This window comes from Macaca fascicularis, chromosome 2, assembly GCF_037993035.2.
Source record: "Macaca fascicularis isolate 582-1 chromosome 2, T2T-MFA8v1.1".
In the NCBI taxonomy this organism is placed as follows: domain Eukaryota; kingdom Metazoa; phylum Chordata; class Mammalia; order Primates; family Cercopithecidae; genus Macaca; species Macaca fascicularis.
In genome coordinates, this window is record NC_088376.1 from 134,797,311 (window position 1) to 134,820,995 (window position 23,685).

At 40.7% G+C, this 23,685-nt stretch overlaps 1 protein-coding gene across 5 annotated transcripts; it reads right to left on the reverse strand.

Annotated features, from left to right (window-relative positions):
- Nucleotides 1–519: 519 nt before the first annotated feature.
- PROK2 (prokineticin 2) lies at nucleotides 520–22,981 on the reverse strand. 5 transcript variants are annotated; one of them, XM_005547618.5, is made up of 4 exons: nucleotides 22,790–22,981; nucleotides 19,257–19,382; nucleotides 12,257–12,319; nucleotides 9,461–10,634 (listed from the first exon to the last, which is right to left on the reverse strand). In XM_005547618.5, the coding sequence occupies exons 1-4, from the start codon at nucleotides 22,883–22,885 to the stop codon at nucleotides 10,530–10,532; spliced, it is 390 nt and encodes a 129-aa protein (XP_005547675.1). In that variant the 5' UTR covers nucleotides 22,886–22,981; the 3' UTR covers nucleotides 9,461–10,529. The 5 variants fall into 5 exon arrangements, with proteins under 5 accessions (XP_073888835.1, XP_005547675.1, XP_073888834.1 ...); XM_074032733.1 differs by having other exon boundaries at nucleotides 9,461–11,475; XM_074032734.1 differs by lacking the exons at nucleotides 9,461–10,634; nucleotides 12,257–12,319 and adding an exon at nucleotides 520–3,089.
- Between the last annotated feature and the right edge of the window lie 704 nt (nucleotides 22,982–23,685).

A 23,685-nucleotide genomic window follows, 5' to 3' on the forward strand; every position in this document is an offset into this window, starting at 1 on the left:
GTTTAAGTGCTGGTAAGGAATGTGGCCATTTTATTGGAGGAAGTTTGTTACATAAAATCATGCTGTGAGGAGAGCCAGCAAAGATGCCATTGACCAGAAATGTCAGAAGTGAGTAAAAATCAAACAGGTAGCCCTGAAAAGTGCCACTCCAACCCCTTCCCAAAGGAGGGGTGGGGGAAATGGCAGGTTTACACTACAGGGAAGGGTATTTTGTGCTTTGGTTTAGGAGAAAAGAGGGCAGGGAAAAGGCTCAGTAGGTACCCAACCAACTCTGTATCCTAGTCGGAGAATATAAGATAAATAAACAGCTCAAATTTTATATCTGAAAGCCTGAAGTTTTGATGTCATTTCAAATTACATAGAGAAATCATGCAAAAACATTTTAACTTGCAACGTCAAGGCATAAATGCAATATTTGTATTTCTCAGTTACATTGAGGAGACAGATAAATTAAAGCTATCACTACTTGGCTTCTAGGAGAAATAATTTAGTCATTTATAAATTAAGTTTTAAGTGGCCAGCCCACTCTATGTGGAAAGCATGTAAACTGTTGGAAAAGTGTATATTTAAACATTTCCCTGATAAATGTATATTATCTAAACTATGCCAATCTGCCTAGCTTTGTGGGATGGAAATCTTATTTTCTGCCAGAAAATGATATCTGAGAAGCATACATTGTTTTTTGCTTTGAACCTGAAGGGAACAGTAAAGGGTTTCGTTTTCTTGAAGATACAGAAGTGCTATAATTTTGAAGGACTTTGAAAAAGCATTTACATTTCAATGCCACCTAATACATGTCTTATTTAAAAATTATATCGGAATCATTAAGCTTAAAATGCATGAGATGAAACTTTTTCTTGTCTTTTCATTTAACAGATTTATTTTCCCTTTTATTCCTTGTAAATTCTCCATATATATCCTTAATATTGACCAATAAGCATGGCAATGTCCTACACAGAAGAGAAAGAGAAGAGACAGGAAAAAACCTGTCACAGGAACTCATTCTGCAAAGTGACAGAAGGAGTGTAAATGTACAGTGTGTAATTCTTTTAACCCACAGTCACGATCAGTTTAATTTGCATATCTGTGTTGAGGAATTATGGGATACCCAGAGCTATTTCTAGAACTTAATTTGCATAATTGCTCTAATCCTTTATGAGTATAGTGACACGTGGTCTAACAAAGGATTTTTTTCTTACTCTATAAGTTACCTCATAAGTTTTATAAATATATTAGAATTTAATACCTTTGGATACACATTTAATGACCTGCCTGTATTGAAAGAAACACAATTATATAAAGACATAATTAGTTTTCTGTTAATTGTATATTAATTTGCTTTTGCTAGTTTGAAAAGCAGCTTTGTTCACTCTAAATTTGTCATTTAAAGTTTGGTCTTTTTCTTTCTTTCTTTCCTGGTATCTTTTGGCCAGATTAAAATTCATTTCAGCATCATAAGAAAATTTACAGTTGTGATGGGCCTCAGTGACTTTCCCTGTCTCTGAAATGTCTTAATCCATGGACAGGCGACAGCTTTCAGAGTTTAAAACATCGGCTGCAAGAAGATGGATTCACACATTTTCTTAGGGTTTGGAATATGAAGCTCTCGTTACTTTTTAAGTAAGTTTAACCATTTCTCATTTGAAGATTCTCTATTTGGTTAGCAAGTTCTCATTAAGATATCAGGACCATAGTTAAGAAGAAAATTCATTTTGACATTGGAACACTGACAGCTCTCAAACCCCATAATTCTCTCTCTCTTTCTCTCTCTCTCCTTTGCCCTACACCTGAGCTAGCCCACCCTGCTAACAACCCTCAGCTCAGCTCTGCTTCCTAGTCACAATAAAACTGAAAATCAACCTCAGTGCCTTGCCATTGCCACCTGGGCCAACCTGTGCTTGCCCTGTTCTCACCAGAACATTCCATTATGTGAGTAATAAGTGTTGTCACATCCTCCTGTCATCAGTCCCAACATCCAAACCGGTTTTGGATGGGTGAGTGTGCCGGCTGATCCCACTCTTTGCATGGCAACCACTGAACGGGAACACAAAAACGATGTTTAAAACATAACAAAGGCCAGGGGTGGTGGCTCACACCTGTAATCCCAGCACTTTGGGATGCCAAGGCGGGCAGATCACGAGGTCAGATCGAGACCACCCTGGCTAACACAGTGAAACTCCGTCTCGACTAAAAACACAAAAAATTAGCCGGGCATGGTGGCGGGCGCCTGTATTCCCAGCTACTCGGGAGGCTGAGGCAGGAGAATGGGGTGAACCTGGGAGGCGGAGCTTGCAGTGAGCCGAGATCGCGCCACTGCACTCCAGCCTGGGCGACAGAGCGAGACTCCGTCTCAAAATAATAGTAATAATAATAATAATAATAATAATAAAATGGGCTGGGAGCGGTGGGTCACACGCCTGTAATCTCAGAACTTTGGGAGGCTGAGGAGGGCGGATCATGAGGTCAAGAGATCGAGACCATCCTAGCTAACAGGGTGAAACATCATCTCTATTAAAAATACAAAAATTAGCTGGGCACCGCAGTGTGTGCCTGTAGTCCCAGCTACTCGGGAGGCTGAGGCAGGAGAATCACTTGAACCCAGGGGGCAGAGGTTGCAGTGAGCCTAGATTGCACCACTGCACTCCAGCCTGGCAACAGAGCAAGACTCAATCTCAAAAAAAATAAATAAAAAATAACAAAATGAAGTATAAAGTATAACAACATGATGCACTTTTGAAGAGAATGATCCCACTTATTGGTTACAGTAAAGGTGGGAGTGCTTTAACAAAGCCACAACGGTGACATAATTGTCTCTCTCTGATATGGGGTGACTGCCGTTTGGTTATCCAGGGACCCACGTTGGTGGGTCAGCTCTACTATCTTCCCCAATTGCCTTTATACTCTGCAAAGCAGACAGAATCATTATTGCATCTCCTCATTGGAGAGGAAGTGGAGTTTCCTTTTAAGAAAATGTGGCAGATCACTTCTGTTCACGTTTCATCACTAAGAATTTACGTACATGGCCACACTTGGGCAGCTGGTAAATGCAGTCTTCAGTCTCTAGATGTCTAGATGGGTGGTCATGTACCCTGCCAAAACAGAGAGAGAGAGAGAGAGAGAGAGAGAGAGAGAGAGAGAGAGAGAGAGACAGACAGAGACAGAGAATATGAGAAGTAATTAATAAATGTGAGAATAAATGAACTGTGGAAGACATTAAAAGTCTACTACTTTTATTAAATATCTTCCATGTAGAAATTTTTCCTCTTCTAACCACATTCAAAGAAATTAATACAGAATATTCACATTTGATGTTTAAAGGACTAATAATTTCAGACACCATTCAGCTCCTATAAACCAATCACAGCACCACAGTTAGACATACACTTCTCTAGGTCTCTTATTTTTTGAGTCACAAAATATTTTCTTCTAAATTTCTACACAGGAGCAAACGTTCATTCACATACACATTCTGGGCCTGAAATATTTTGCTCCTGCATTGCAAACACCTACTTTGGATCTCAAAAATATACCTCGAACAAATATTTAAGAGTACTGGCTGAAGATGTTATTGATAACACACAGAATGTGACTGGCTGTCTTTTCCATATGAAATAGTGACCAGTGGATCTTGTCAAGAAAGGACAAAACTGATTTGCTTCAACACAAGAGGTGGAGGTAGGTGGGGCAGTAGAGGTAGAAGAAGCTTAGCATCAAGATGATAAATGCTGATGAGACACTGGATGATGGATATATGAGACTTCTTTACACTTCCTTTAATGTTTAAAATTTTCAATAATACAAAGTTTTTGTTGGTTTGCTTGTTTGTTTTTAAGAATGAACCAAATGCATTCCTGCCAGCCTCAATCTTGTTTGTAGGGAAACTCTATTTGTGAACTTCTCAGAGTTATTCAACTGTTTAACTTAATAAAGCACAATTTCCCCCAATTTTTCTTGTAAAGCTTATACATTTCTGCAAAAAAATTTTCCATTAGTTATATCACATTTTAATCAAGATGATTAAAATTTAGATTTAAACAATGTGGAAATGTGTTAGAAGTGTACTCTGAAGATGTGAAGTTGGCCGGGTGTGGTGGCTCACATCTGTAATCTCAGGACTTTGGGAGGCCAAGGTGGGAGGATCACTTGAGCCGAGAAGTTCAAGACAAGGCTGGGTGACACTGAGACACATTTCCTTAAAAAAAAAAAAAAAAAAAAAAAAAAAGATGAAGGTCTCAGGTTTTTTTTTTTTTTTTTTTTTTTTTTTTTTTTTTTGAGACGGAGTCTCGCTCTGTCGCCCAGGCTGGAGTGCAGTGGCCAGATCTCAGCTCACTGCAAGCTCTGCCTCCCGGGTTCCCGCCATTCTCCTGCCTCAGCCTCCCGAGTAGCTGGGACCACAGGCGCCGCCACCTCGCCCGGCTAATTTTTTGTGTTTTTAGTAGAGACGGGGTTTCGCCGTGTTAGCCAGGATGGTCTCGATCTCCTGACCTTGTGATCCGCCCGTGCCTCCCAAAGTGCTGGGATTACAGGCTTGAGCCACCGCGCCCGGCCATTTTTTTTTTTTTTTTTTTTTTGAGACGGAGTCTCGCTCTGTCGCCCAGGCTGGAGTGCAGTGGCTGGATCTCAGCTCACTGCAAGCCCCGCCTCCCCCATTCTCCTGCCTCAGCCTCCCGAGTAGCTAGGACTACAGGCGCCCGCCACCTCGCCCGGCTAGTTTTTTTTTTTTTGTATTTTTAGTAGAGACGGGGTTTCACCGTGTTAGCCAGGATGGTCTCGATCTCCTGACCTTGTGATCCACCCGTCTCGGCCTCCCAAAGTGCTGGGATTACAGGCTTGAGCCACCGCGCCCGGCCGAAGGTCTCAGGTTAATTCAATCATAGAAAAATTAGATGAATATTAGATGAATTATATAGCATCTTTTTTTTTGTTTTTTTTTTTTTTTTTGAGACAGAGTCTCACCCTGTCACCCAGGCTGGAGTGCAGTGGTGCGATCTTGGCTCACTGCAACCTCTGCCTCCTGGATTCAAGCAGTTCTCCTGCCTCAGCCTCCCGAGTAGCTGGGATTACAGGTGCCCGCCACCAAGCCCGGCTAATTTTTGTATTTAGTATTTTTGTATTTAGTAGAGATGGGGTTTCCACTATCTTGGCCAGGCTGGTCTTGAACTGCTGACCTTGTGATCCACCCACCTTGGCCTTCCAAAGAACCCTTCATCTTAAACTTTAAAGAGTGGTTCTAAAAATTTCTTCCTTGAAACACAGTAAACTATAGAGCTGACAGATAACTGATTTTTTATTGAATATGTAAATTATATCAAATGTTTACCATTCCACTACTTTTTTTTTGTTTTTTTTGAGACACAGTCTTGCTGTCACCCAAACTGGAGTGCAGTGGCTTGATCTTGGCTCAAGGCAACCTCCACCTCCTGGCTTTAAGCAAATCTTGTGCCTCAGCCTCCTGAGTAGCTGGGATTATAGGCATGCACCAGTACACCTGTAATCCCAGCTACCTGTTTTGCCATGTTGGCCAGGCTGGTCTTGAACTCCTGGCCTCAAGTGATGAGCCTCCCAAAGTGCTGGGATTACAGGTGTAAGCCACTGGCATGCCCGGCCCCATTCCACTATTTTGGATACAAAATATTTTGTTTGTTTTTTAGGATACTTATTTTGTAATGTCACATTTGGAGGTTTAACTTTTCAAATACCGTCTTTTCAACTTTTTATACTGAAATAAAAACATATTATTATTAAGTGAAGTCAAGCAGACACAAAATAGCTTCAGACTAAAGCAGTAGTTTTCAAAGGGGACAATTTATCCCCACCTGCAACCGCAGAGGACACTTGGCAATGTCTAGAGACATTTTTGGTTGTCAAAACTTGGAGAGTGTTACTGGAACTAGTAGCCAGGGATGCTACTAAACATCCTACAATGCACAGGACAGTCCTCCACAACAATAAATGATGTGGACCAGGGCCAGGAGCAGTGGCTCATGCCTGTAATCCCAGCACATTGGGAGGCTGAGGTGGGCAGATCCTTTGAGGCCAGGAGTTCAAGACCAACCATGGCCAATATGGTGAAACACTGTCTCCACTAAAAACACAAAAATTAGCCGGGCGTGGTGGCAGGCGCCTGTAGTCCCAGCTACTCGGGAGACTGAGGCAGGCGAACCGCTTGAACTCAGGAGGCAGAGGTTGCAGTGAGCAGAGATCGTGCCACTGCATTCCAGCCTAGGTGACAGAGCAAAATTCTGTCTCAAAAAAAAAAAAAAAAAAAAGTGGCTCAGAAAGTCACTAGTGTTGAGATGGAGAAACTCTGAAGTAACATGAGAGTGCCTGGAACTATTCACTATGGTTGTCACTCCATGGAGAAGGCCATCGTTTTGCCCAGCTGGCACAACTGCATGAGTCGGTGTTCCAGGCTTTATGATGAGGGAATCCCCACAGGGGCACAAGAATGCATACCCTGTAAGCACGTAATATGCATTAGCCTCTGCATGTTGTTGCCAGCAATCGTGTCGCCTATAGCACAATTTTCTACTCTTTTGCTTTTAATCTTTTGTGACAAATATGTATTTTATTGAAATGCTTACCATTCTGATTTATTCAGTTACAGTGCAGTACAATATTGGGCTCTCTAAAGCAGTTAGATGATTTATGGACCCAGTAAAATAGAATGAAATAGTGAGATGTATGGGGAAGGGGCTGGGAAAGGGGTGTGCCTGCTGGGGAGTTTTGAAGCTGGGTCACCCGGGAGGATGCACTAAAGGATGTGAGAGGGTGCACTAAAGGATGTGAGAGCTTATGAAACCCAGGGAGCTGTGAGGCTAGCCAGGTTGGACTGGGGCCTGCTTCCCTGGGGAACTTCACGTGAATTCTTCAAATGGGCTAATTGCTGCTGGGAATTCTCCAGTGGGACCCCTCTGTGTGTTTCCCTCTAGAATGAAAGGGAACTGGTGCTGAGGACCACAGGAACTTTCGAGGGTGGTAAGAAAATCAAAGCCACCCAGCTACTATCCTCATTTCTAATTCAACTAGAAAGGTGTCTCATCAAATAGTGTCACTGGGTACCAGTAACCTTTCTATAGGAGTACAGTCCTCTACTGGTTCTCAGCGGCACTCAACTATGGATGCACCTTGAAATTAATTAGGGAGCTTTAAAAAAAATCCCAACACTTAGGCCTCATCCTATAAAAATCAAATCAAAATTTTTCAGAGTGGTGGGTGATGGAAAAAATGGGAACCGTACTTCAAGAACAGCATCATAATTGCATCTCTAATTTTGGGAAATGTGTACTCTGAAAGTACACTAAAAATATATATACATATGCATATATATATATATATATATAGTGGGGGATAATAAAGTTTATTTAAAGATCATGTTGTTACAGACTGTCATCTTTGAAATACATTAAAAAATCCTGGAACGAAGATCCATCATACAACACAGTGACTGTAGTTAATATTGTATACTTGAAAATCACTAAGAGAGATATTAACTGTTCTCAACGCAAAAAAAAAAAAAAAAAAAAAGATGTGTGAGGTAGTCCATACATTAATTAGCTCAATTTAGCATTCCACAATGCATCCATATTTCAAAACATCATGTTGTATACCACAAATAAATACAATTTTTGTCAATTAAAATTTGTGAAAATGCTGGAAGAAACTGAGTTCTCTTTAACACAAAAGGAAGTACTGAGAATTGACAACTTTGGGGAAGATATCAGAAGATGAAATACTAATTCCGAGGATATTATCAGAAAGACATAGCAACACGGAGATGGAAACACCATAAAAGGTTGTCGGTGAATTGCACAGGGACCCTTACTGAATACCAGAAGTGTCCGGCTTTTAAAATTAAAATGGCCCCCACCTTTAACCTTCTAAAAATGAAGCTAGAAAAGGGTGATGAGATTTCTAATATTGAAACCAATGAAGAGGAAAACCAGGTTATGTGTTTGATCTATCACTGAACTGACTTCATAAAAGGCTCTAACAAAAGAACTACATGGAAATACTGAGAAGAATGAAGGTTCTCAGCGAGATAGGAGGGTTTACAGGAAATAGTTTTGGCATAAGCTTTTCTATGGTTAAAAAAAATGTTGCTTTTGATAAAAGGCAGAATAAAGTCAGAAATGATAGTTTTCACGAAAGTCAATGTTCGCAAAGAAATCCGAAGGTCCAATAGGGTTTGGGCATCATATTCTAGCACAAGATTTCTGTCTACCTTAGAATGAAGGGAATTCATATTTTCAAAGTAGACGGCTGATTTAGGTTTTCTCGTGTAAATTTTCATCTTGCCTTACTTTGTGGAAATTCTGGTCTATGAAGTCCCAGCAAGTGTGTGAGATGATCCTAGGAACTGGAAGAAACAACATTATAGCCTTTTTTTTTTTTTTTTTTTTTTTAATACAGGGTCTTGCTCTGCTACCCAGGCTGGAGTGCAGTAACACAATATCACGGTTCACTGCAGCCTTGATCTCCCAGGCTCAGGTGATCCTCCCACCTCAGCCTCCGGGGTAGCTGGGACTAATGGTGCATGCCACTGTGCCCAGCCAATTTTTCTTTTTTTCTTTTTTTTTTGTAGAGATGGGGTTTCTCCATGTTGCCCAAGCTGGTTTCAAACTCCTGAGTTCAAACGATCCTCTCGCCTTGGCCTCCCAAAGTGCTGGGATTACAGGTGTGAGCCACTGCACCTGGCCAATGTAGCCTCGAAAGTCTTGAATATTATATGAAAACAAAGAACAAAATTGCCAGAGTGCGTTTCTTTACTCATAATTCCCCTTGTTGAAGTTGAATTTTCTTCAGCAAACTTGCAGAGGAATGTTTCTTGAACACAAACTAAACAACCAAAAATAATACTTTTCTGATCAAGTTTGGTAATTAGCACAGCAAAATCCCATACATTTATGGGACACATTAGCTCAAGGGGTAAAATTACATACAATGTGCAATCATAAGCCCTGGCTGAGTCAATAACTACAAAACGGACAGTTTCTGTGTTTGGAAATGGTTGGTGGGTTGGCATGGGCAAGTTTAGTCAGTTGAACACATTTCATAAACTGTTTACTTGCAACGTTGAAACCATTTACAATACTTGGTGGGTTTTCAAGGCCAGCCTACATTGGCATCACCATGTGGTAGCACCTAGCACCCTGCCTAACCACCCGAGACACACACTCCCATCACTCTTTGCCAAGTCAATACACTTAAGTCCCATGAGTCCATTCCTGATTACCATCAGTTTTGCATGGCATCCTTTTCCTTCACGCTTCAAAACCCCACTGATTTACACATTGTTTATTTTTTGAACTACCTTAAAATCCATGCAAACAGAATTCTGCTGTATGTAAGATGAAAATGCACATATCTCTGGGGCTATTTTACCAACCTTGGGGTCTTTCTCCATGTTGGGACATAGCCTATTTAGAAATCTGCTTATAATAAAAACTGACAACACTCGTGACAAAAATAAGGATATACTATTAAAATAAAATGATATACAGTACTGTCATTATTCTGATACAGAATTTTCACACAGCAATATTGATACAGGTACAAACGGCAATCCATTACAATCGACCTTTCGGTTACAAACAACGTTTAAATTACAACTTAATACCGATTTAAAAATGGTAATCAGTGTTGTGCCAGATTAAAATAAATACTTCCTCTTCAAGTGACATTTTCTAGAATATCTCTAAGTAGGAGACTAAGAAAAAAAACTTTATAAAAAGAAAAAGAAGTAAACGTAATCTTTCATTTTTAGAAAAACCCAAACCTAGAAATCTGGACTAAATTAATTTAGCTTTCCATTCCTTCTGTCCACACACCAGCCCAACAGCAGAGCCGAAGTCCTCTTGAGTGACAGGTTTAGGAAGGGTCCGGCAGCACTCCCAGCGTCCACGCCATGAGAGGAGTTTGGAGTGTCAAGTTCACATATAAACTCTTTTCACTATTTAAATAGCCGGTAAAAAGCTGGATTCCCATCAGCGATTCTGCCATCAAACTCAAAGAGATAAACCTACCACTTTAAAATGCAAGAGCAGGGAAGAGAAATGGAGAAAAATAAAGTAAGGTAAGGGCCTTGAAATTCTTTGAGGTGGAAGAGGCAAGGGACCAAAAGTTGTATGTATGTATGTATGTATGTATGTATGTGTGGCGGGGCACAAATGGGGCTTGGGATGGTGAGGAAAAAAAAAGTTTCTCTAACAAAATATCAAATTCCTATTTTCCTCATTTTTGTGAAAATGGGTATGTTTTTGACATTTAAGAAAAAAGCCAAACCAAACCAAAACACAAACAGGGAAATGAGAACCAGTTCCACAATGCCTTACACTTTATATTTCTATCCAAAAGTAAAATTCCCGATTAAAAAAAAAATCATTTAAAACTCAAAGATAAAAAAGTTACTTGGAAAGTTGAGGAAGCAAAAGCATTTCTTTCTGGCACATTTTTTGTTTGGCACAATCACAAGTAAGACTTTACAGATAAGATGTGGCTATTCACATTTGGTTTCTACTTTAAAGCGATTACTTTCGGGCTAAACAAATAAATCGGTTAAATGAAGTCCGTAAACAGGCCAAGCCTGGCAGACATGGGCAAGTGTGATGCATCCTCCGCCCAACAAATGGAACCTAAATAAAAAAGAAAATGGAGTCAGAGCTGGAAAGGTTTCAAAAACAAACACACCAAACCATTCTTGAGATAGCTATTTAAATAACAACTAGTGTTTACTGAGCGTTAACTACCCATTAGGCAATACGCTCAGTACTTTTTATTTATTTATTATTTATTACTTTTGAGACAGAGTCTTGCTCTGTCACCCAGGCTGGAGGGCAGTGGCACAATTTTGGCTCACTGCAACCTCTGCCTCCCGTGCTCAAGTGATTCTTCTGCCTCAGGCTCCCGAGTAGCTGGGACTACAGGTGCATGCCACCACGGCCAGCTAATTTTTGTAGTCTTTAGTAGAAACAGGGTTTCACCATGTTGGCCAGGCGGGTCTCGAACTACCAACTTCAAGTGAGCTGCCTGCCTCAGCCTCTCAAACTGCTGGGATTACAGGTGTGAGTTACCACACCCGGCCTGCTCAGTCTTTTTATATGTTATCCTTTCCCATTCTTACAATCACCTTGTAAAGATGGCAAGCACTTTAATTGTACCCATTTTACAGATGAGAGAATGAGGCAAAGAGAGACTGGTATATTGGCCAAAGGCACTTATCTAAAACTTGAAGCTTGGCCAGCAGTGAGTGGGCCCAAGAGACCAAGCTTTTAGTCCTCAAGCTGTACTGCCTTTCACTTTTTCTCATTTATTTCTTTTTACGGTATCCTATCACTGAAGCTCCTTAAGCTTGAAGCTGGTATCATGGGCATGACCATGTCTATGCAATAAGCAAATATAAACTCACCATCAATGAGCAATATATAAATTCATACATGTGCACACAGATGCCAGGAGTCAAAATGCTGGGAAAATCTTTAAAAGGAACAGAGGAAAATCAGGGAAGAAGGCAAGCTCAATTTGCATAAATGGAACAAACCACGTAGCAGTGAAAGGTCTGCTTCATTTGAGAGTTACTCTAAGAACCCAGCCCATGTCACCAGCCAAGCTGGGTTGAGGAGGGTCAACCGACAGCGAGCATGGTGGTTGTCTGTGTCAGTGGCAAATGGTGTACACTCCAAATATGTATGCTTTCTAGAATAAAGACAGCAAATGTCATTTTCCCTCCCCTAAGGAATAGCACCTTCCTGAGAATCTGCCTGTCTTACAAGTTATATGGAGAAAGTTTAATCCCAGGCCTGGAGCGTCTGTGAAATCAGATGGCAAGTGACTCTGATTCAGGCTAAAGTGAGAGAGACGAGTGACTACAGACTCATATCTCAGAGATGTTTCCATAGTTTAAACATGGCAGAGGATGTGTTCTTCCTGCTTCCAAACTCAAATGCTTTATTCAACATCATTCTAGTGTATTTCTCATTCTGTTCCACCAAAACGGGCCACCCCACATCAATGATCTGTCCTTATGAGAAAAGCTGAAATGCATTGTTTAGATGCCTTCCAGATAGATTTCTTTGTATATATCATATAGATATCGACATAGATTACCAAAGCTGTCTACAGACAGTGGCAGAACCATTCCAACCTTATATCGGCGCTGAACTGATAGGACAGACCCAACTCTATGGTAGTGCAACAATATAAAGGCTAATTCTTCTGGGCATGTCTTTCGGTGGTACCACACTCGCATTCTTCTTACCTCCTTTTTCCTTTTTCTTCTCTTCCTCTTTCTTCTTTCCTGCCTTCCATTTCCAAAATTGTTCTGGAAGGGCCAGGGAGATGATTGAGATCAATAAATACAAAGGGAAGAAAAAGAGGCAATGGGAGGGCAGGGTATGTATGTAGTGAACTGGTGGAGCAAGATACAGCCAAGCCATCCCAGTTCCTCTGTCCTTCTGCTGTGTCATGACTTTCCAGGTTCTAATGACAGCATCTACATGCAGACATGTTCGCCACTGGATTAATATAGACTTGTGCTCAGAATGGTTCTGTCACTGTGTGTCAAAGGGAACACTGAGGGCTGGCTCTTTTGCTGCCACCAAGAACACATCAGAGGAGGTGAGTACAGCTGGACTGGCTTAGACAATTACAAGTGGATAGCATGAGAAGTGATCATCAATTACCTTTATAGCCCATTCTGACGCTGAGACCTTAAGTTTCCTTTCTGCCAAGCCTAAAACTGGTACATGGGCCAGTGATTCTCAACTAGGGATGACTGTGTCCCCAGGGGACATTTGGCAATGTCTGCAAATGTCTTCATTTGTCACAACTAAGGGCAGGGAGGGGGATGCTCTAGGCATCTAGTGGGTAGAGGCCAAGGATGTTGCTAAACATTTTACAATGCACAGGACAACCCCTATAACAAAGAATTATCTGGCACAAGATGTCAATAGTGCTGAGGCTGAGAAAAACAGACAGAGAGAGCAATATCCAAGTAAAAGGAGCCTGAAGTGTGTCAGTGAAATACACCTATAATGAGCATGTTAAACTGTTATAAATGGAGATCACCAAGTATGTTTCTTTCATTTACCCATTCGACAGATACTGAGCGCCACCTTCATACCAGGCCCTATCTTAAGTGCTGAGCATACAACGATGAGCAAAACAGGTGAGGGTGCACATCATCGTGGCGCTTCCCTCTTAATGATACAAGACAGAACACCAGTAAAATTGTTTCAGCTGCTTACGGGTGCTCACAGCCTTCTGCTTTCTGCATCGTGACACTATGATCACTCTCTGGACTGTCACATGGGGTGGGCAGTACCTTGGGCCTGGTAGAAAAGAAAAATCACGTGGATTGTGTGCCATGGGTCAGTTCTCAGAAGGCATCATTTATGAATGTCATCCCAAACCTCAGCACCAGATTTTTGCTTTGTCTGAGACAGAGGTAAGTGACTTCCTTTTGAGGTGAAGCAAAGGTCCTGGACTGAGATTACTCAGCTAGGAGGGAATAATGCTCATAGTCAAACACAGTCCTGCTTTCTTCCAGATATTGCTCTCTTCTCAAATACCACCAAGCCCAGACACCAGACTCTCTAAAGAGGGGACCATATCCGTTTTACTCATGAGCATATAGCTCTTAGTCTTGTACACAGAAAACACTCAGGAAATACTTGCTATGTGCCAATCACATGCCCTGCAATGCCCCACAGAGACTAGAAGCTCCCCAAAGGGCAGAAGTGAGATGACCGTCTCAGATCCCGAGGCTCCCCTCACTACCCTGCCCAGCTCCGAGCAGGCAAAACGTAACTCACACCACCAAACTCAGAGATGGACTCACCATGAAGCCCAAGAGGCCAAAGCCCCTCTCTAGTCCAGGACCTAGAGGAGCGACCCTGGTAGTGTGTTCACGAGGTCATCTGTTTTTGTGAAACTTTCAAAAAATACTTTGTAATCTTTAAATCAAGGACACCGAGACCGTATGAACATCAATCTGGATCTGCCTGAACTGCAGGGTCCTTGATACTGAGGTGCTTTTTTCTCATTCAAACCCAGTTCACTCAGATCTGTGAGCTCCTAATGACAAAAACCATGATTCCTTTTCTCTTTTCTTTTCTCTCTTCTCTTCTTTTCTTCTTTCTTTCTTTCTTTTTTTTTTTTTTTTTTTTTTGTGAGTCAGAGTCTTGCTCTGTTGTTGCACCTAGACTGGAGTGCAATGGCGTGATCTCAGCTCACTGTAGCCTCCGCCTCCCAGGTTCCAGAGATTCTCCCACCTCAGCCTTCCGAGTAGCTGGGACTACAGGAACGTGCACCCACGCCCAGCTAATTTTTGTATTTTTAGTCGAGAACGGGTTTTGCCATGTTGCCCAGGTTGGTCTTGAACTCCTGGCCTCGAGTGATCCGCCCATCTCGGCCTCCCAAAGTCTGCGGGTTACAGGCATAAGCCACTGTGCCTGGCCAAAAGCCATGATTTCTGATATTATACACTCAGTAGATGCTTGTCAATTTCTTGACTGGCCCATTCACTTCTAGATTTACAGACACTGAGTGACAAAGCTAACAGGCGTGTCTCATAATCACAAATGCATGAGAAAGTGCTTACGGAAGATGCACACCGGAACCCCTTAGTCCAAACTTCATGGTTTACTTTAGAATCAACCAACACTCAATGCAAAGTTTCCAATAGCCTAGAATTCCAAACAGCAAATTCTAGAAGTTACCGAGGCAGAACATCCAGCACTTTGAGAAAGCATGATTTTTACTCTTTTACAGCACTTTTAAAGAGAAATTAGCACTTATAAAAGGGCAACATGAGGGATCGTTATGGCGTGGAAATGTTTTGTGCCTTAACTGTATCAATGTCAATATCCTGCTTGTAATATTGTACTATAGTTTTGCAAGATGTCACCACTGGGAGAAACTGGGCAAAGAGTATGTAGTACCAAAGTTGAGAAAAACCTGTATTAGACTAAAGCCTATTTCTGTCTTGTAAGCTCTTTTGCTGAATTGAACCTATAAAACACAGCTATGATGCTATCCCAAGAAATAATAATAGACAGTAGCTCTTGACATCATGATAGGAAAGATGAGAAAATTAGCATATTATGCTTTCTTCCCCATCTGTTGCAAATTTTTAGTTGCATTAGTTATATTTTCATGTTTTAAATTTTTTTACTTAAAAATATATTAAAATTTTAATAACTTCATATTCTGAAATTATAATTATGTTTACAATGTTTTGTTATAGGCTGGTTCTAAAATAGAAACCACTAATAATTTTTAAAATATTAAGTTAAAAAAACAAAAGTACCAGATTTTTATTTGAATTTTCTTCCTTCAGAAAAGGAAAATATATTGGTCAACTTTTAAAGTGAAGTTTTTAAAAAATCCTGGTGCTAAAAATGTTCACATAAAAAGTGCAGCAAAATTTAAAACAAGATTGTTTGAAGGAAACATAGTTGTTTAAACTGAACAAATTCAGAAAACAACATGCAGTAAAAATTAAAGTATTAGTCACATAATTATTGAACACTAAAAAGTGTTTAAAGCTTTCAAACCTAAACATTAGTCAAAATGGGAAGGAAATGGCTAATCTTCTATGTAAACTTTGGAAAGTAGAGGCATTAATAGAAACGTTGTTGTTTTGTTTTGTTTTTTAAACAGAAAGTTTCTTCTATAGGCATGATTCAGTAAGTCATTCTTAACTGTTAAAAATGCACCTGTAATCCCAGCACTTTGGGAGGCCGAGGCGAGTGGATCACAAGGTCAGGAGATCGAAACCATCCTGGCTAATACAGTGAAACCCTGTCTCTACTAAAAATACAAAAAAAAAAAAAAAAAAAAAAAATTAGCAGGGCATGGTGGCAGGCACCTGTAGTCCCAGGTACTCGGGAGGCTGAGGTGAGAGAATGGTGTGAACCCGGGAGGCAAAGCTTGCAGTGAGCTGAGATCACGCCACTGTACTCCAGCGTAGGTGACAGAGTGAGACTCCATCTCAAAAAAAAAAAAAATTGAGAAAAATGAACACCTGTTAAAGCTATTATTTGCTTTAAAATGTGTTTAGAAAATATGCATACTGTGTTTCCTGGGTGAACTCATATATTTTATTCTATCTTAAAATTATCAAATATAAAGTTCAAAACTATACAATTATAAAACAATAGCCTGTCAGGGACTGTAAACTCTACAAGTTAACTGGTACATCTTAAATAAAACAGTAAACTGACCTCGGTAGCTATCAACTCCTACCTATGGTTCTCAGTTTCATTCATCAAATACTGTTCACTTGACCCAAATAAACAGATTTTTGGTGGCTAATGACTAAGCTGAAACAAAATGAAAAAAAAAATCTATATAGTGTCTGCATTTTTACTGTCTACTAATGAGCCATTAAACTTGAGAGCATAATTGAATACTGTATATAATGTTCATCAGAATGTACTGAGGAAAGACTTTTTCTTTCTTGAGTTGTTTTGAAAAGACTACACAGCTGAGAGATATTCTGGAAGAAACTAGATTTTTTTTCTACAATAGGTAAATTTCATCTGGAACAAGTAGCAACTCTGGGACCTACTCTTAAAATAGGTCATCAAAATAACCTTTGAAAATGTATTTGAAGACAAAAAAGCAACCAATATGAAAAGTTAGAAAATAAAATTCCAGAAATACATTTCAAGTGAGCATCTGAAAACCATACTCTGTTATTTAAAGATTTCATTATTGGATCCCTGATAAAAACAAAATCAAAGAGATGTAGCCAGGCTTATGAAAGAAGACTGCATTTGTTTACTTTCCAAATTAATCTTGGACTAAACCTGAAATTGAAGTTATCTAGGAACTGGGGAAAAAGAATTCGGTTCTCTTTTAAATATTGCAGAGGACTGGAACACTCAAAACTATCGGATGGCACAAACTCCCAGTCTGAACTGTTATCACTCATTCCAGTGATCATTTTGTCCCTATTATCCAAACAAACCAGTTTTGGTTAATTGGACTAAAAAGTGTTCAAATGAAACCCAACAACTACTTTCATGGAGGTAGAGGCGTGTAATGATTAAGACCACATAAACAATAGAGTGTCACAAAGAATAAAGTTGAGTATCTCTTGTTTACTCACGGCCTGTGTTGCTGAACCCCTCTGAGGCTTAATGTTGTGTATAGGCTTGTTGTATTAAATAAGAAGTATATATACAACATTTAATATAGAGGATCCGGTATGTCACAGTATTTAACAAGGTGCAATTATGATTGCTATTAACACAAACATAGTTCCACGGGAAGTGTCACTTTTCCCTTGTTTTAGTAAACAGGCTACGTGATTCTAACATCTAGGGCATGTGAAACTATACTAATACTGTATAAAAACAACACAATTTTTCTTTTTCCAGACAGAGTCTTGCTGGAGTGTAGTGATACAATTATGCTCACTGCAGCCTGAAAATCCTGGACTCAACTGATCCCCCCCGGCCCGCCATCTCAGCCTTCCTGGTAACTAGGACTACAGCTATGTGCCACCATGCCCAGCTAATTTTAAAAAATGTTTCTATAGAGACAGGGTCTCACTATGTTGCCCAGGCTGGTCTCAAATTCCTGGGCTCAAGCAAACTGCCTGCCTCAGACTCCCAAATTGCTGGGATTACAGTGTGAGCCACTATGCAAGCCAAAAACAACGTAATTCTTAAAGGAGAAAGTTAAGACAAAGCGAGACTCCGTCTCAAAAAAAAAAAAAAAAAGAGTAAGTGTTTCAGAGACAATGACTTAAGTGTACAAAAGATAACTCATAATTCAATAAGGGTGTTGAAAATAACAAGATCAATACTAAAGGCAGCTGGGCCAGTGGCCCCTCTTCTAGGGAAGTTTGGCATTGAGACACACAACTAACACTTTAAACCTCTTCTGTCCAAGAATAAACAATGCATGTCATGTTTTTTAATGACAGTGCAGTCTTGCATGGTAAAACCACAGGAGGGATGGTTTAAACGTAACAGGAAGCATTTCACAAGGCAACCACAGGAAAGCCAAAAGCAAATTCAGTCTTTAGATAGGCCCAAACTACTGGAATCCACATTACGGCTTGCAGAGCTAGACCTGGGTCAAGGGGCCACAATTTCTTTCATTCTGTTCACTCCGAGGAGGTCAAAATATTAACTATTCTCTGGGACTGTCGAGTACAGGAAAGATGTTTGGCTGTATTACATTTTAAAACCCTAAATCACATGTGAAAAAATAAGACAGAAAACGGAATTTGGTTTGCTTTGAAAACATTCTACTTGTTTTTAAAAGAAAGTATACAATGTGTAGAAAGAACACTCTGAAGAGACTGAGCTCAACCTCTTGCAAACCACCTGGCCTAGGACTTGCAATGCCTCTGGAGGCACTTTACTGATGGGAAAAATGCGGAGGTGGAACCAGAGGAAGGCAACGCAACCTGGCATTGCTGGGGGGCTCTGTTGAGGCCTCACAGTGTTTCAAAGGTTTTTAATCAGAAGGCCAAGAACTCTCCAGTTCCACATGCCTTCTGCCTCCCACCCACCCGCTTCCTCATATAATGTAAACCTTCCCGACCCCTGTAGACAGGTGGGTCTGCAACCCTTGGGGACACAACCTCTCAAGCCCTGTCCAATCCTGCCATCCTATGATCATGCCATTACTGTTAATAACTTTTCAAAAGTGTTGTTTAGGTCACTGTGATACTGAGTTGACAGATAATACAGCAAGTTGGAAAATTAAATATCATCAATCTCTAAAATTGTGAACAATGTATCCTGTAGGTAGAGTCAAAATATAGAATGTTTAAACTAACATACAAGAGTGACTGTATAATCGATTTTCTTAAAAAAACCCAAAACGCAGAGCTTATGCCTTATCAGTAGATCTAATATTAAAAGCAGTCTTTTCAAGAACTTCTATACTCCGATTTCTGCAAAGATGCATACTAAAGTATAATATATATTTTTGTTCTAAATAAATTTTAAGCAAATTCATGTGTTGGAAATTATATTGGTAAAATGCTTCTAACACTATGAGAGTAATAACATGAAAATTATCACTGGAATAAGAAAGACAGAGGATACAATTCTTTGAAATGAAAGGGGAGAGGAGAGGGGGTAGTTTTCCACTGTTATCCTTGCTAACGTCCAATATTCATTTGTTTGCCGAGCACATTACCCGGTCCTTCATGTCATACAGACCTTGCTCGCAGTTATCACAGTAGAACCACCATGAATACAAATATATATATATATATATATTATACTAACTTTACGAGTCAGTGGATGGCAGCTGTCTCCCAGTTTGCCCATAGGTGTGCAAATCCTTATGCTCTTAACCCAGATACTGACAGCACAGCACATGCCTCCACCACATTGGGAGTCCTTGTCACAAGCCTGAAATGTAATAAACAAACAGATAAATATAGATAACAGGAAAGACTCAGGCTAAGGAAATATATAATTGGCAGTGAAAATTCCCTTTAAATATCTAAACACTTCAACTTTAATAATCACATATATTTTTAAAAATGATAACCTTCATTTACTTGTGTATATCTACAATACAATCTGATCAGAATAGCTATTTCTTATTTTTTGAAATTGGGCTAAATTCTAGCCCCTGGATTATGAAAATCTTAAATAAACATAAGATTTTTTTAAAAAATGAAATCAGCTCTCTTTTTCCAGCGCTTTAGGGCTGAATTGGCTTTGAACTTGAAGAACAAGACTATATTAGTCTTACACTACACATGGCCATTAGGAACTACATAAATCCAATCACAAGATTTTATGACTATTAACTGCAGAATACACTGGGGCCAATTTTAAAAAAGAGATTTAAATAGTCTCTAAATCTGGCATGAAACACTCCAGACCCATAAAGGCACTGAGGTAAATTTTAGAAGTGCTCATTTTGCCTTTCAAATATTTGCATTTTGGTTCATGAGACTTGACGTTTCTCACACCACTGACTTGCTTTTTCATCATTTTCTCTTTAAAGAAGTCTCATAGGTTGAGAATGGACAGACCAAGATGCTTGCCTTATGTTACTCTTCCTTCAGGTGAATAAGCTGCAAAGAGCAAATTACTGGCTTAGGATAAACATATATGCACATTACAAAACCAGCTAACAATCCTGTAAGATCCATCAGTTTAAGAAATGCAAGTGACAGGTGCAATTGTCAATAGTAATTACTCAAGGCACCTGCTTTCAATATAAAAGTTGTAAATACATACAATGAAACAATCGAGGAAACAATGGAATGAAACAACTATGGAGGAATTTCCATACTCTACTAAATAGAAATAAATAATGAAGCCTAAATTTATTTGCATGAAAATGGATCTGAAGAACTATTATTCTTTCCTAGAACCAACAAAAAATAGAATGCTTTGTTTGAACCGTGGGCAGTAATCTGTTTTGCTAGTGATAAGATAAAAACATCCTGTACTATATATGTAAGAAACTAAAACCTCTATCATTTAGGCACAAATTTAAATGTATAATTAGTGGAAACAACTAAAACAGTCCTTCAAAATTCTTAGTTTTGAGGACAGTCATAATTTCTCAAGACATAAAAATATGGGCACATTCTTCACATTATTTCTCATTAAAAGTAACCAACCATTTTACTTTAAAGTTCATTTACTTCCCTCATTGGAATATATCTCTCAGTCTATCTAAAACAAGTATCTGGATAAAAGGTAAAAATTTCACCTTGAGTTTTTGCATTCATCTTGAGGTGTTTGGATTTTACAGGACAATATATAAATGTTTCAACTTTCCAATTTTTATCTGCATGCCAGAAATCATGTAAATGTAGCCATTGCATCCCATAAATAAGATGTCTAGTCAATGATCTTTTACAATATAGTTTTAACAAATCTATGTGGGCATACAAATCAATTTCAAAATACCTACATACACTACCCAAAAAACTGTAGATGTAAGATGGAAGTTTTAGCCAGTATTTTATTTCAACAGATGCTCAATACCCTGAATTTTGAGGCCCCATGAGTTTTTTTAATGAGACAATCAAACATCTAGCCAAAATCCTTTAAAATTCAATCACCTGGATGTTTAACATGCTATATACAATATATCTTGATAAGTTACTGAATTTTTCATTTGAATCCAGATGATTTCTGTCATAGAGACATAACTGCAGTTTATTGCACTGTTGCTTTAGAGACATTTAAAAAAATTCTCTTTTTGTAACACTGAGTTACAATAACAATAACAAAAACAGCACACATAACTATGTAATAAGCCCAGTCTAAGCCTCTCTAACAGATAGACAGCCAATGTGATAAAATTTTATTTTGTAACAAAAGCTTCAGTTCTTGGAAAATTTACAAAGAGTTGCACAGGTTTATATATTTTTAATTAGACAGCTGTTTCCTAATGCCCTTCATCTTTAACCCATTGCAAATCTATTCAGATAGTGTTGTCCTGTGAATGGAACAAAAAGATACTTATATTGCAAAGGGATCTTGGGCTCAGAGGATTAGGAGAAACTTTAAATGAGCCAGCAGGAGAAGAGGGAGAAAAAAATCCAATCATGTTTCAATTCTCATGTATTAGAAAGACCTGCAAAAACTTTTTTTCAACCACATGGACTGGCAAAGCTATGCAAGTAATTGTTTTAAAAACCTCTTTTCTAATAAATATCACAGAGCTTACAGTTAAAAATCTGTTGGATATATACAAATGCTGTCATAGCATAAGGACTTCCAAAATTCTATAAACCTAATAACTAATATAGAGAAAATAGGACTTGATTTTCTCAAGACAATGACATTTCCTTTAAAGTCAAATGTTATTTTATTATCTAGGTATCAACATTTCAAACATAGACATTTTATGTAAATCCTATTATGTGCACTTAAATATTTTAAGTAATTTAATGAAGGTGTGAAATAATTCCTCGCTTAAAAAAAAAAACAGTAAAGAAGTTGAACAACCAGGAAATGATAGCAGTTTCGCCTTGTTAATGTAAACCAGACTATTTACTATTGTACTGCAAACCCAATTCTTCAGATCCACACAAAATTGTTGGGAGTGGGAGAGAACCGAACTAATTCCTGCTTACAAAAAAGACGAAGACATCTTTAAGTTTAAACATCTACACAGCAACCTACTCCATCATTATGCTGGAGCACTGGAGGTGCTTTGCCAGGAATTAGAAATTTAAAACTTTTATGGGGAGACCTCAAGACCCTGGCGGGGAAAAGCCCCGGAACCCAGAAGGAAGCGCCCACAATTGCCTTTCAAAGCGCTCACATGGCCCTGGACCAAGCGATTTCAAAGGGTTTCTGCGGAGGACGCATCGGGAGCAAACTCTTTGATTGTAGGATTAAGACTCTGGGCACTTGGGGAATTCGTCTTGGTCCTTTGCATTTCAGGAAGGGGCCGTCAAATTTTAAGGTTCGACGCTGGAGCGCCTCCAAAAGTACTTGAGAAGACTCAGAGAGAAACTTCTTTCAGCCTAACAGAAGAAAAATGCGAGGAGTGAGGCTGTGGGTGATGAGGGAGAAGTAAGTGGGAGAAGGTGGTAATAAAGGTGGTGGGCGACATCCTTGTCACTTTTTCTTCCAGGACGCGCCCAGTGTCCCCAGCCGTCTGCTGCTTTTGGATCTGGGCATTTTCCCAAGCGCACCAAGGGGCGAATGGGGCAGGTGTCCCCACCCAGGGCGACCCTCCCTTTGCCTCTAGCCTGCCCTTCAGGGTCCCGTCCCAAGACCCCTGGGCACATCGCAGGCGCGCATCAGGGGCGGACAGGTGCGCCAGGGCCGCTTACCCCGGTGATCACGGCGGCGTCCCCGACGCGGGGCGTGAGCAGCAGCGGCGGCAGCAGCAGGAGGAGCAGGAGTGGGGCGCAGCGCGGGCTTCTCATGGCGCCCTCGGGACTGGGCGGCCGCCGGAGGCGGTTGGGGGCTCGGGGCCGGGGCGCGCTGGGTGGAGCGCGGAGCGGCAGGCGGACGGGCGCGGCGGCTCCCGCGAGCCTCGGGGCCGTTATAAAGGCTAGCCCCGCCGTGACTCACGCCGGCGCCCGCCCGGCAGCACACGCGGGGGGCACGGCGCGAGCACACGCCCCACGCCCCACGCGCACACGCGCGCCCGCCTGGGCCCGGCCGGTTCCCAGACGAGCACGTGCTGCGCGCGGCCCCCCGCGCCCCCGCCTCGGGCGCCACGCAGGCAGCGCTCCTCGCGGGGCGCCCCGCTCCGCGCCGTTCCCTCCGCCGTCGCCCGGCCGCCGCCTTTCGCACGCGCCGGAATCGCTTTTGTGGTCTCCGAGTCACTCATTTGCTGTCCTGGTTTCCAAAACTCCACGTGCTCTGCGCCGAAAACTTGCAAATCATTTGCTGTACAGATGTTTAGGGGGCGCCTACTACGTGCCTGGCGCTGCAGACACATAGGAGGCGGGGGGTGGGTGAGGGAGACACAGCAGCCCCTGAATCCATTCGTTTGCTCAGCAGGTCTGTACTGGGCGCCCGCTGTGTGCCAGCTACTGCCACCGGCTCTGTCCTCACGGTGGAATAACTTAACAGAGAAGACAGACATCAATCACATACCCTGGAAACGTGGAAGGCAGAGGAAAAGAACAAAGGGAGAGCAAAATCGCCCCAATCCCACATCCCCGACGACGTGGAAGGATTTGTCCTTCCAACTGCAGAACTCCTATTTGTTTCTTTC